Source organism: Pelobates fuscus, chromosome 5 (assembly GCF_036172605.1).
Source record: "Pelobates fuscus isolate aPelFus1 chromosome 5, aPelFus1.pri, whole genome shotgun sequence".
Taxonomy (NCBI): Eukaryota; Metazoa; Chordata; class Amphibia; order Anura; family Pelobatidae; genus Pelobates; species Pelobates fuscus.
In genome coordinates, this window is record NC_086321.1 from 325,898,772 (window position 1) to 325,913,164 (window position 14,393).

The window sequence follows — 14,393 nt, forward strand, 5'->3', positions numbered from 1 at the left end:
TATTATTGCAATTTATATAGCGCCAACAGATTCCGTAGCGCTTTACAATATTATGAGAAGGGATTTAACTATAAATAGGACAATTACAAATAAACTTACAGGAACAATAGGTTGAAGAGGACCCTGCTCGATCGAGCTTACATTCTATAGGAGGTGGGTGTAAAACACATTAGGACAGGAATTTGCAATCAAATAGGGTGGACTGCCCTTTAGGAGAGGGCAAGAGACAGGTATGTGAGGTAAGGGTTAGTCTTGGAGGCCATATGCTTTCCTAAAGAGGCACTTCTTAAAAGATGCAAGACTAGGGGAGAGTCTGATGGCGGTAGGCAGGCTATTCCATAGGAAGGGAGCCGCCCGCGAGAAGTCCTGCAAGCGCGAGTTGGCCGTACGAGTGCGGACAACGGACAGGAGGTGGTCACGGGCAGAGCGGAGAGACCGAGAAGGGACATACCTATGGATCTGTGAGGAGATATAAGAGGGGCTAGAGTTGTTCAGTGCTTTATAGGTGTGAGTTAGTACCTTGAATTGACTCCTATAGCATACAGGAAGCCAATGTAAGGACTGGCAGAGGGGAGAGGTGTGAGAGAAACGACTAGAGAGGAAAATCAGTCTAGCAGCAGCGTTCATTACGGACTGTAGGGGTGCAGTACGGCTTTTGGGAAGACCAATCAGATGTGACGAAGGTGGAACTTGATGGACACATGTCTCTTTTTCTCTTTTCATGTAACTAAGTAACCACAAACAAATAAAGGCTATACAATGATAAACTAAGCCGAACCACATACATGTTACGCCTCTTTAGATGCCATGTAGGCATGTTCTAATTAGGTCTACAATGTGTTTGAGATGCTCTATAGTGGATATTTTCTGCAAGATTCATGCATGATTAAAATAAGTTTTAGGAAGTTCAAAATGCACGTTTTGTATAAATAATCACTAATTACACTAATGAAACAGCGTGGTAGACAACCGGTTTTCAAAATATAGGCCAGAATTACTGAGTTGAAAAAAAAATCCAACTCAGCTATATTTGCAGCTTAGCTCATTTCGTTTGAATTTTGCTGTCTGGTTTTCAACTCTTAAAAAATCACTTCTGAATAAACCTCAATGTTTTTAATCTCTACAATTAGGTCAATAATGTATTGGAAAGTCTAAATCTGTAGATTTTTGCTTGGTTATCAAAAATGTGTAAACGATTGTTAAGACTGAGAAAATTATATTCATGGAAGCAATAATAATCGTAATTAATTAAATTCAATATAATAAATATCACGCGCAATCATGAATTCGAATTTACACAGATGTCTAATAACTTTTTAAAATGTCACAATTTTTTAATTCACACTAACATTTAAAGGAATACTCAATGCACCATAATAGTCAGTAAGAAAAAACAAGTTTAAAATATTTTATACATACCAGACTTGCTAAGGCTTTCACGTAAACGTTTCTCTCTAAAAATGTAAAAAGAAATATATAGGAGTTAAAACAGCATTCATTTTGGCGGCAAATTTCAATTAAGTTTTAGTCATAGTCTTTTGACTAAAAAGTCATTTAGTTTTAGTTGTATTTTAGTCATCTATATTTTTTTAGTTTTCGTCTAGTTTTAGTTGCCTAAATCTCGAGTAGATTTTAGTCAACACGACTAAAATCTAATGGATTTCGTTAAAGCCTCCATCTGTCTCTTTTGCCTCTTCCCCAGCTAATTTGTGTCTCCTTTTGTCCTCCATGCCCCTCTAAGTGTCTCTCTCCCCAGGTCTGGTCTTTCTATGTTGCCCCTCTGTGCAGTGTTAATGTTGGCGGCAAATTTCAATTTAGTTTTAGTCTTTAGACTAAAAAGCCATTTTAGTTTTAGTCCTATTTTAGTCATCTGAATTGTTTTAGTTTTAGTCGACTAAGTCTCAAAAATTGTAGTTGACTAAATTTGACTAAAATTGTTAGTTGACAAAATTAACACTGAATTAAAATAAAGAAAAGTAATATAATTTAATCTATTATTTTATAGTGTGTGCTTGCTTTTATTTTGAGAGTCAATGTATAATTACTTAGCTTTCGAGGAAGGAATGATGGAGACATTAAAACAGTGACATTTATTTGCATAATCTAGCTTAGCTAACATGCATTTAAACTAATTAGATAGCATTTGGAATTTTTATTTGGAGTTATAACAAAAATTTAGAAACAAACTATAACTAATGTCAACAGGAAACAATAGATTATTGAGGACCCAGCTCAGAGAATCATGACATAGGTTCTAGATGATGTGAGGTATAAAAACACAAGAAAAAGCAACATGGAGGATGAGATTAAAAGGTGAGTGTGTGGTAAAGCAATAGCAGGTCGTCGATTTTGACAGAATAGGCACTATTTCAGGGTCCTGTTCTATGTTCCCTGGTCTGGAACTGTCCTCATAAAGCATTGCACAAGTACCCTACTCCAGGTGTAGTCAGCCTTCGGCACTCCAGATGTTGTGGACTATATCCAGGGGAGGGCTGGCAGCCTCAGGCCTGGGAGGCAAATCCAGTTGAGTGGCCCATTGCACCCCCGAATAAGCTCACCATCCATGCCCACCTTTTCCTGGTCTTATAAAGGAAATTGATGTTATGCTAATCAGTAGCTCTTTTGCCATACCCTCTCCTTTGCGGCTCCGACTTTCAATGTTGTTAGAGCGCAGGCTGAGAATCTCTGAGCCTGTGCTCTGACTCACTAACTGAGCACCGGAACCACAAGGGAGAGGATATGATCTGACTGCACCTACTGCTGGTGCGCACCAATGGACGACAAGGGAATCGTTTCAATTAAATATGCTGGTGTCCCAAACTTGTGAGCTGTGTTGGCCGTCGGGCACCTATCATGGACGCGTTGTCATGGCACCCTACGTGACCCCACAGCTTGCACACCTCAAAGGCTGGCCCTGCTGACAGACACACTGGCACTCACTCTCAATAACACACACACACAAACCCTGACAGACAAACACTCACTGACAGGCAGACACATACACACACACACACTGACAGACACCAGTGCCATCTTAACAACATTATGGGACCCCGGGCAAAGCAGTGCACTGGGGCCCTGCCTACACAACAGGAATAAAAACGTAAATTATAGATACAACGAAGATTATATTTAGAAGTACCTCCAACAAATGCAATGCATACATACAATACATACACACAGACTGCTGAATACATGCACACGACGACTGCTGAATACATTCTGCGTGAGTGTGGAGTGCTATATGCGTTTTGGGTGCTGTGTTTGAGAGGTGCAGGTAGCAAATGTTTTTTGTTTTTTTAATACTACTATACATTAAATAAAATCTATATGTCCCCCCCACCCTTCTTCTTACCTTAGCCAGCTCTGGTGGTCCAGTTGTGAATTCTGTACAGCCTGCAGCATGTCTGGCTGCAGGCTGTCTCCTGTCCTCCTGCGCGCAGAATGCTGTGTGGAGCATTGCCATGGTAATGCACGGCAACGCTCCACACAGCCTGCTTGCGGGAGGAGCGACCTGCCTTACAGGTCGGCCTGTCCTGGTGCCCTCGGTCCTAACTACCTCTCTCCGAGATTGAAGGGAGATCTCCCTCACCAGCCCAAGACCAGAAAACATTGCCACCTCTCCATTGGCCGGCAGGGGAGATCAAAGGATTGGCCGGGCATGCTGGGCAGCGCGGTAGGGTCCCCATGCCTGTGGGCCCCACGGGCAACTGCCCAGCGTGCCCAAGCGGAAAGACGGCCCTGACAGACACACACACTCACTTCCAGACACACACACACACACTTACTAACAGACACACTTACTTTCAGATACACATACTCCCTTCCAGACACACACACTCACTTCCAGACACACATACACACACTGACAGACAGATACACACACTTCCAGACACACACACTGAAGACAGATACACACACTCACTGGCAGACAGATACACACACACACACTTCCAGACACACACACTTCCAGACACACACACACACACGCTCTTCCAGACACACACACACACACACACTCACTCACTCACTTCCAGACACACATACTCACTTCCAGACACACACTCACAAATTCATTTTATTTCTTGTTGCTCCTACCTTTAGAAGTCCTCTGGGGTCTCTCCCTGGGGTCCAGTGACTTCCATGATCTTCCTGCTCCTCTCTGCTTCCTCGCGCAGTTTAGTGATGCTAGGGCCGGAATGACGTCATATTCCGGCTCCCGGCATCACCAAAGAGGGCGCGCGAGGGAGCAGGAAGATCATCAGCAGAGGCAGTGCTCCCTCGCCGCCTGCCTCCCTCCTCTTGCGGCCAGTATATTGCTGCAGAGTAGGCACCTTCCATCTGGGACAAGCAGGTGCCTACTCTGCCTTGCTACCGGGGCGCCCTAGGTGGCCAGTTGGCCACCTGCTGGGCTCCCTGTGACAGGCCATCAGCCTGCTCCACGCGGCATCCCCCTCCTCCCCTCCTAATTATTTAGGGTGGCCTGGGGGGGCAATTGCCTCCCTGCCCCCCAGCCCAGCCAGCCCCTGACTGTATCTCCCATAATGTTCTTTTAACCATAATACTGACAAAGCTTCATGGGAGATGTAGTCCAAAACATCTTGAGCACCAAAGGTTGCCTACCTCTGCCCTACGATATGATCACAAAGACCAGGTGGAGAACAATGTAACAGAGCTCTCTGCATGGTTCACTTTCAGCCAGCTGTTCGCCATGATTGGCTTTTATTTGAAAAGCTCCAAAAATATTAAGTGACGGTTTCTGTGTCAGAGTTGTAGACAGCTTTTATTAACAAAAGTGATTAAGGATGCTTTAGGCTTTTCTAAACAATGAAATATATTATTATTTAATTTTTTTGTGTGTGTATGTGAATGACCTTTCCAAGGGCCAATCGGGTGGTACATAATCTCCTTGTTAACATCCTCCACAGAGAACAGCTAATAAAAAAGACCTCATCATGGTTCATTGGTTCATGTTACAACAACTCCACGGAAAAGACCATATAACAATAACTCTCCCATGACTGCTCAACTACACATAAAAAAACATATTGACACACCAATCCACTTCAGCCAATCAGTTAAAAGGAACACGTCAATGAAGTAGTTATAGGGCCTGAAGTCTCCTGGCACCGTCTTAACCCTCTAGTAATAAACCATTTGTAAATGGTTTAACACAGAAGTAGAGTACCCATGTGTGTCAGTTGCCTCTCCTCTGGTGCTTGAGCAGCATAGAAGTGACAGTGTTACGCCAAGAGCACTAGCTGATGCTCTCAACCTATCACTGTCATATGTAAACAAATATAATTTCTTAACCTTTACTCATTATTGGCCTTTATTGATAGGCCTAGAGTGTCAACTGATGCTCTCAGTCTGTTGCTGTCACACCTTTGCTGCTTGAGTTAATGCTTCCGCATTAGCCTGACAACAAGAGGAGAGGAATCAGACTGGCATCTGGAGGCACTTATACCCCTCGAAAAGGCAGAGGAGGTGGCACCACTGCAGTTCAGCTCAGCTGTAGCTCAATGGGTCAATCAAGCAAAATGTATTTCTTTCCTTGAGGGACACAAACATTTTTTTCTATTGTGGGTTTTTTATGTTTAGATTACTGCTCATTATAAAAGGGCTAAAAAAAAATAAAGGGTTAAAATCGCTATTAAAATCAAAACTATTTTTTATTATTAAAGGGTTAAAATTGCTAATAGACCTTAATTCTAAAGCCCAGGACAGTCTCCTAGCTACAGCTGAATCCGCCTCCTGTGAGGTCATTATTACTGATGACTTGTATAAAATCAGATGCTGCTCACAGAGAACATTGAGACACATGGCGCATGCCCACCAAGTACTGCTGGGGTGCTTTAGGAGAGTGGAGTGTCCAGTACTTGTCATCAAGAGTCCATCCAAATTGGTTAATGATAAAAAAAAAATACCGGTACTTCACTAACTGATGATTTCTTTAAATAAATGCAACTTTAAATAAATGCAACTTTAAATAAATGTTACTTATAGCAGATTAATAATATAACAATAATTGAAAAGTGTGTTTCATAATGCAGATAGATAGGCACGGATCTTCATAACAAACACACATCAGCAGATAATACTTACATTTTAAGCACTGCATTTCTGGGTAGGTAGCCAACTGAAAGAAACACGTTATTTTTACAGTCAGCTTATCAACGGCAAGATGTTATCCTTATCAATTATAAAAAGTCTAAGAATTAAACAAAGTTCGATATAGAGATAAGTTAAACCAACATTTTGCAGCAAATGACTTATTAGACGATATCTAGATCTATAAAGTATACCTTTCTTACATAGTCATGGCTTTTAATCACCTGCATTCTACATATTTAGGGATAGTTTTCACATTAACCTTCTCAATTTTGTCCACAATCGGCAGTGCTTTTGTACTTGTCAGACAGTTTAAATCTTTCATAGAAATGGCTCACCAAGTCACTGGCATGAATAGACGTAATCAATACTCATCAATAATACTGACATCCATTAAAAGCAAGAGCCACAGTCTCCCGAGCAAATTAGCTGAAGCAAAGTGATTTATGAGTGTTTCAAGAAAGGGTTTAGGTAATATTGCCTCTCATTTATTGTTATCTAGTATTTTATTTGCTCTCACCATTACTCTCACGTTATTTGCTTTAGGTAGGAACCTACATTAGGTAAAATTAGTGTAGGCTTAATTTAAAAGGGGCCAAGCTGGAAGTTTTTTCTTTCTTTTGCGTTTATCTATAATAAGGTGGAGATGCTATCTTTACAGAGCTCAACCCCATTCAGACCCACTATAAGGAAAGGAGAAAACAGGAATGTCCACGGAACTTTGATGGACAGTCAGGAGATGACTAGCACTAGTGTTGGAACGGTTGAAAAGGCAGCAGTGATACCTATGTTAATAGAAAAAAATGGTTTGTATTCAGTGCGTAATATATTTTACAATATTCTTTGTGGTTTGTTTGATTGGGTTTTTTGTTTTTGTTTTGGTATTGTTCAAATCTGATTTTGGTTATTTGAAGGACAATTGTTGCTTCATTACAGCAGTTATAGTCTACATTGCACATTGAAATTAATTCAGTTTAGATAAGCAAAATAAAAAAAATCCCTTTCACAGCAAGATAATCTATTTGACCTAGTATAATATTTTACTTACATCTTCCTTCAAAGTTGCGGCATAATATTTTTTCTGCATTTGTAAGTTGGATAACATCTATGATTTCTCCTCGTGTGTATGGAAGGTCTCTATCTCCAGGTTTCCGAATTATGGCATTGGGATCAACCATCATTCGAGTTATCACTTTAATGGGTCCGGCAAACTGTTGGATTAAAATAAATGAGTAAAGTTATATTTATTAACTTAAAGGGAAACAATTATTGATTGCGGATACAATTAGAATATCAATGCAAAGAATATATTTGAATGATAGCTGCTAAATCAATAGATAATTGATAAATTAATTAATTGTACCAGGATAAAAATATGTAGAAAGCAATGACTGGATTTGTAGAAGGAGAGGTAAGTCTCTTTGATTTACATGACTGCTGACCCATAATCCATGTCCCCACCGTTGCCCCCCAATAACACACCAGACACCTTCTTAGTGGATAAGGGCAACGGCCACAGCTTTATTAAATGTATAACTTTTAACATTATCCAATCTGTCAGCTGTTGAGCGGTTGCCCAACAGACAGTTCCCCCAACATTTTTCCATGAGACTAAACAGCCGGCACTCCGCCATCAGCTCCCGTGCGGGCTGTCATCTCCCCAAAGTGACTCTTCGTCTTAACCTTTTCTTTGCGCTGTCCAGGATACCGCCAAGCTGTGACAAAACAGAAAAGCAAAGCCAGACACCAAACAACCAACAGGGTGGGTGGGAGGGAAAGTCAGTATTCTCCTCTCCCTTGTCTCTGCTGACTAGTGAGTCTCCTCCCCCAGCCTCCTACCAAACTGACCACTTTGCAACCTTGTATAATTTTATAATCCAGCCCCTTATTCATGTGCAGCAGTCATGCTCCCCCTTCCCAAGTTGTCCAGGGGGAAACTTGACTGCTGACCCATAATCCATGTCCCCACCGTTGCCCCCCAATAACACACCAGATACCTTCTTAGTGGATAAGGGCAACGGCCACAGCTTTATTAAATGTATAACTTTTAACATTATCCAATCTGTCAGCTGTTGAGCGGTTGCCCAACAGACAGTTCCCCCAACATTTTTCCATGAGACTAAACAGCCGGCACTCCGCCATCAGCTCCCGTGCGGGCTGCCATCTCCCCAAAGTGACTCTTCGTCTTAACCTTTTCTTTGCGCTGTCCAGGATACCGCCACCGCGATGCCCTCCTCGCGTGCCTTACTCCGCGCCGGCATCACGCCCCCGCCGACAGCGCAATTTCAAGTCCTGACTGGAGTCCCACATCAAATATGCCCAAGTCTACCGGTAACAAATGTACGCCATCCCCCTGCATCAAATTAGCATTATCTCCTTCCAGCTCAAAGTGGCGTACTACAACTCCCCCCGTGCGCCGAATAAATCTAGAGACCGTCATGTTGACCTTCCTCCTAGATCTCTCCAAGCCTCTGCCATGTGCGCTCGCCCGCCATACTGGGTGAGGGATGATTTCTGACCAAACTACAATCAAGTCCTTAAAAAGAGCAAAGCAGTGCGGCAACATCTTGCTTCATGGCCTGGATGAGATCGACCGACTGCCGGCGGCCAATGTCATTCCCACCTGCGTGCAATACCAGGATGACTGGACTGGAGAAGCTGCGGCTCAATTGAAGACATTCAGAGTACATTTGGTCCCAGGGGAAATTGCTAAACCATCATAACATATGCGGGCATACATATAGCTGATACCGGCCCGACTTCCATCTCCTAGCCGTTTTAATGCCTCTGCAGGGAGACCTGACCGACTCCCCTGCGTCGCCGCACCTATACGTAAGGAATGTGACGTGTACTGGGTAGGGTCTGCATACCTACAGAATCCAAGAGAACTGTAATCGACTCAGCGACGTACCCTCCTGGTGAACCAAAAGGGGGACCCCTCCCTTTGACCCAGAAACCGGAGGAACTCCCTCACTAGCAAAACTAGGCAGTATACACCCCCCGTAACTCCGATACGAACCTGGGCCCCTTTGCCTGCCTGATCTGTCTTTGACCATCGTATACGGGGCACTATGCCTGATGCTGACAGCTCCAAATCCCTGAGCCACAACAGCGAGTGCGTCGAGGCCCTGGGTGCTACCAATTCTCAAATCCGCAGCGCTCCGACAAAGCACAGTAAACCTCATATGCAGGCGAGCACACCTGAGGAAGGAAGGACAACAGCTTCCCCAGTATCTCAAATGAGATTGGCCTACGAGAGTCCGGTCGTCGACATTGCATCCATCCTTCCACCACCCGAGAAAAGCCAAATACCTTGGAGACATCCTCCCACCCGAACCATTGACACAATAGGAGAGAGCAGACAAGTTGCGACTCGCAACCGCTACAGACTTACCAGCCGCGCTTAGCGTCTCCAAGAGTTCCAGCATCACACGCAGCCTACCCGCCGCTGTCGACAAGCCCTTTCCCGACCCGATGACAAACCAACGCCGCCATATCTCTGTATAGGACCTACAGGTTGACTCTGATAGGGATCCCCTAGCCAACCTCCTCAAATGTCAGACATCAGGTCCCCTAACTCTCGAGGACATTGCTCCCCCGTCTGCGCCGCCTCTGGGGCCGTCTCCCGAAACCGGTCCCACTGACTGAGAAAGGGGGTCGGCGATGACATTCAGCACATCTGGAACATGACACTCTAAAATCCCCACATTATGACGCAGGCTCAAGAGCACTAACCGCCTAAGCAGATGCGACGCAGAGGTAGACCGATTAATTACATGGACAACACCCTTGTTGTCCGTGTGCACCACCACCTTCCTATTCGAGAGCCCTTCTTCCCACAGCTCCACTGCCACCACTATGGGGAAGAGCTCCAGAAACGTAAGGTTGCCCTTTAGCTTACTTTCCTTCCACGCAAGCAGCCATGCGTCTATGCACCAACGACCGTGGAAGTACGCGCCAAACCCCACAGACCCTGAGGCGTCCGTGAACAGCTTGAGATCCGTATTTGACGTAGCAGGACGCAACCAACACGACTGACCATTATACGTACCGAGGAAGGAACTCCACGTCTGCAGATCATCCCGCAGCTGACTGGTAACCCGACCTATGTGAAAGAGCTGACTCCTACAGAACGCCCGTCCCATAGAGAGCACATGAGGTGACCCAAAAGCACCTGGATTTGCCTCAGCTGCCTTTTTTTTTTGCGCACCCTTCACCATATCTACCAACCTAAGTAATTGCTCCAGCTTCCCTTTCGGCAGCCGAAAGACCATGAGCGAGCTATCACTCTCTATGCCCTGATAGGAGAGGACCTCCACTGGCCCCACTGTCTTGATCTCTGCCAGGGGAACCCCAAAGTCCACCTAAATGACTCCCCTAGACGGACGCATGTGACCGACCCCCGAGCTCCCACGAACATTTTTTTTTCCAAATAGAGCATAATGGACGAACAGCCAGCCACCCATTCGAGAAATGAGGCGAACATCTCAAAGTATGAACATGAAATAGCACAGCCCATAGGCAAACACGTTCAAAAAGAACGAACCCTTAAACTGGCAACCTAGTAAATGAAAACATTCCGGATGCACCGGAAGGAACCAGAAAGCGGATTCAATATCAGACTTCGCTAGCAAAGCCCCAGCTTCCGGCCTCCCTAAGCAGTTCAAGAGCCCTGTCAAACGATGCGTACCTAACGCGGGACACCTCTTTATCAATATCATCATTCACCGACCCGCCCCAGGTACGACAGGTAGTGAATGAGCCAAATAGCCACGGAATCCTTTTTGGGCACCAAGCCCAATGGAGAGACTCATAAATTGTGAAAGGGCAGAACCGTGAACGGGCCAGCCATGCGCCCCCTTCGCACTTCCTTGTCCAACTTCTCCGCTAAAATGTCTTCTTTTCCCAGCACAGACTTCAAATTACTGGAGAGGGAAGGGGAATCTGAATGTACAAACGGAATCCCGAATCCCACGGCAAACCCGTCCAACAAATCTCAGCTGCCCGCCAGTTAGGTTACCGGTCGAGCCATGGCCGCATCCTTACCACGCTCCCCGGCAAGGGCGCGTCATCTCTTGACGAACGCTGGCCCTGTTTACCTTTCTTGAAGCAACGCAATGCTGGGTGAGACCCTCTGCCATGGGAACACTCATGTTTAAACCTGCAAGCTCCGAACCACTTGCAGTGGCTCTCTCTAAAGAGTCAGCACACGCCCTTGCGTGCCCCTGCCGATGCACCGGGAAAAGGGAAAATTGCTGGTCGTAGCGACACCAACATTGGCCCCCCATAAACTTTGTACGCCCCCAAAAAGGATCCACATAACCGAACAGTGCCGGGGCCTTCCCTGGGAAGCTCCTAGACACTATACTCGCATATACCATGAACCCTTGGAGCCAGTTTCCAAAGGTGCGTGAAATCTTACCTTATTCACCCTCCGCCGACTCCCCGCGCCGCGGTCTGTCCACAGATTCCCGGTCGGGGGGAACCAGGGTTAACACATCTATAAACTCACCCCTGATTATTTTATCCCTGACTTCCAGGGGAATATGCATCCCTAGTGGTGCCATCTGGCAACCGGGCATAGGGGGATGGCCAGACGCTAATGCCAGCATAGGGACACTAACCAGCACCTTGGCCTGAGCAGCACCCTCTGGCAGCCTGGCTAGTACAGCCCTAAGCAATGAGAGAACACTATTCCCTAAGACCCTGCTCACTGGATCCCTTGCTTGTCGCCAGCGCTTCCCATGCGCTAGCGCAATACTCACCAGTACCCGTTGCAGGAATCAGCGCTGGAACAGTGGACCCACGGCCGCCTGTACCCGGGGCCACTGTCTGTACCTGCTGCTCCTGTCATGTAGATGTTGCTGCGCCCAGGCCTGGGACCTGCGCTCTCCCCTCTGTGCCGCAGTCCCGTACTCGCCTGGCATTCCTGCGCCGACTTCCGGTGCAGGCCACGTCGCGTGCGTGACGTCGGCTCCGGCCGGAAAAGACTCACGCGGACTGCGCGATCTTCTGGCGGGCTTGCCGTCATTGCTGGGGCCGCCATCTTGGGCCTCACCTGCTCCTCCTCGTATGGACCGTCACCTGCGCCCCGCGGCTACCGCTGGCAATGTCCTCTCACCACTGCCAGCGACCCCCTGGCTCCCTTGTCGACACCGATCACCTCTCCTCACCGGACTGGGGGATAAACGCGACGGAGGCCAGGACCGCCCGGCCCTCCGTTCGCCAGCCACCGCATCGTCATCCGTTGTCCCTGTGGTCCCCAAGGTTGTTCCCACGCCTGATACCAGGGCCTCCAGCGCCCCCGGCCTGTGGGATGCATGTTAGGCCTCCAGGAACCTTACCAGGTCGGATTCAGCCATCAGTGTTGTGGTAGTCATCCTGGAAGGGGTGTTACACAGGGTCTCAGAGGCCTCTGGTCAGCCTAACAACTTATTTTTCTTCCTTTTGCTTGCAGAAATATTCAGGACAAAACTGGACAAATTTAAAAGTCAGTATTCTCCTCTCCCTTGTCTTTGCTGACTGGTGAGTCTCCTCCCCCAGCCTCCTACCAAACTGACCACTTTGCAACCTTGTATAATTTTATAATCCAGCCCCTTATTCATGTGCAGCAGTCATGCTCCCCCTTCCCAAGTTGTCCAGGGAGAAACTAACCCTGTCTGTTCACACATGTTTGGGCCGTGGTTACAAGTATGGCATCTTTAAATATTAAGAGGTTACAGGAAAGTCTCTGTTATAGGGTTATTCATTTTCAAAGTGAAAAAACGTTAACAGAACTTCTACTGTGAATAAACTCACAGTAACATTCCACACGCCATAATCACTTCAAGCACACTCACTAAATTCTGGGTTATTGGTAACTGATTAGGTGCTTTCCTATTATAGGCCAAAATGCTTAACATGGCACTGTCGAATTTTCCATTTCAATTATTGTGGCCTAACTATGAAATTCCCTGGTCAGTTTTAAGAAACTCATAGTTAATACTTACTTCACTTTTTCACATGCTTCAAGATTACATTACGGTGGGATTATGTTTGACATACGTAATTATTAGCATTTATTTTATTTGGGTTATTTTATCTGGGTTTTTCATAGTGCAAATTATTCTTACCTGAAATTTTCTTCTAAACTCCATTTCAAATTTTTCCATTTTTTTCAGGTTTGTGTCATTTCGCCAGTTGGTTATTAAAACATTTGTTTCTGTCGATGAGCTTTAAATATAAAACAAATTGATGAATGAACAATTTAAATAACATTTACATTATTGTAGTGGCGGAACCAATATAGAGTGGGCCAGCTATGCCATCTGGGTGTTTTTATGTACTGTTACCATTTAATAAAACAGTGGTGTACTTGTGTGTAGTGTTTGCTTTTGAATGTAGGGGTGTTTTGAATGCAGGTGTGAGTTTGTGTGTAGTGTATTTAAAAAAAAATTTTTATTGAGGTGTGTGTTTATATATAATGCTGGAGTTTTAATACATAGGTGTGTTTGTGTGCAGTGTTGGCATGTGAATGCTGAGATCTCTGCACATATACAACACTGACATACATACAGATACACACAAATACAAACACATGCAGATACACAGACACATAGTGTGAGGAACTGACTCTGTGGGATTTCAATTCCTGATTTCCATGCTCCATATTCCTAACCAGTTTGCCAGCCTGCACATTTACCTGAACTTCCATAACTTTGACTTTACATGCCATGATATGATTTGATATATCTGGTAGGGTGTCTGACTTTATGTAATCCACTTCCTGTCTCTGTTTCTTTGCCAGATTATTGTGGTTCCTGTGACTGTAAAATCAAGCTTGTTCCTGTTTGTTAAACCCATTGCTGAATTTGGAGTGTCTGACTTTCCTACTTCTCCATCCTACTGACCTTGGCTTGCCTTACTAGGTTACCATGTTTCTGTCCCAGTCTCTCATCTCTGCTTAAGACCAGACGGTCACTCTAGGGTCAGGGGCTCAACCTTGCTGACCTGGCTGCTGGACTCCAAACCCTGTATAACATCAATGACACCCATGCAGATACACAGGTACACACACTGACACACATGCAGATATAGACACTGACACACATACAAACACACACAATGACAACGAGATACACATTTTGGTCAGTTTTTAGTCACCATGTTTCCTACATATTAGAAGGAGGATGGCTTCTGCTGGATGGGCCTGTAGGGAGTTTGCCTCCCCTTCCTCTCCTTCCTATGTGGCTCCATGCATGTTAGCTGGGAGGAATTTACCTACACTCACTTCCTCCCAGCAC

General features: G+C 45.3%; 1 protein-coding gene across 1 annotated transcript in view; it reads right to left on the minus strand.

Moving 5' to 3' along the window:
• The window catches only part of LOC134611598 (PML-RARA-regulated adapter molecule 1-like), a 97,696-nt gene that overhangs the window by 13,839 nt on the left and 69,464 nt on the right, over positions 1–14,393 (minus strand). The window contains exons 6-9 of the mRNA XM_063455643.1: positions 13,224–13,323; positions 7,160–7,322; positions 6,106–6,139; positions 1,420–1,454 (exon numbers count right to left, since the gene is read on the minus strand). Coding sequence (XP_063311713.1) covers positions 1,420–1,454; positions 6,106–6,139; positions 7,160–7,322; positions 13,224–13,323 — 332 coding nt within the window. The remainder of the gene's footprint in view (positions 1–1,419; positions 1,455–6,105; positions 6,140–7,159; positions 7,323–13,223; positions 13,324–14,393) is intronic.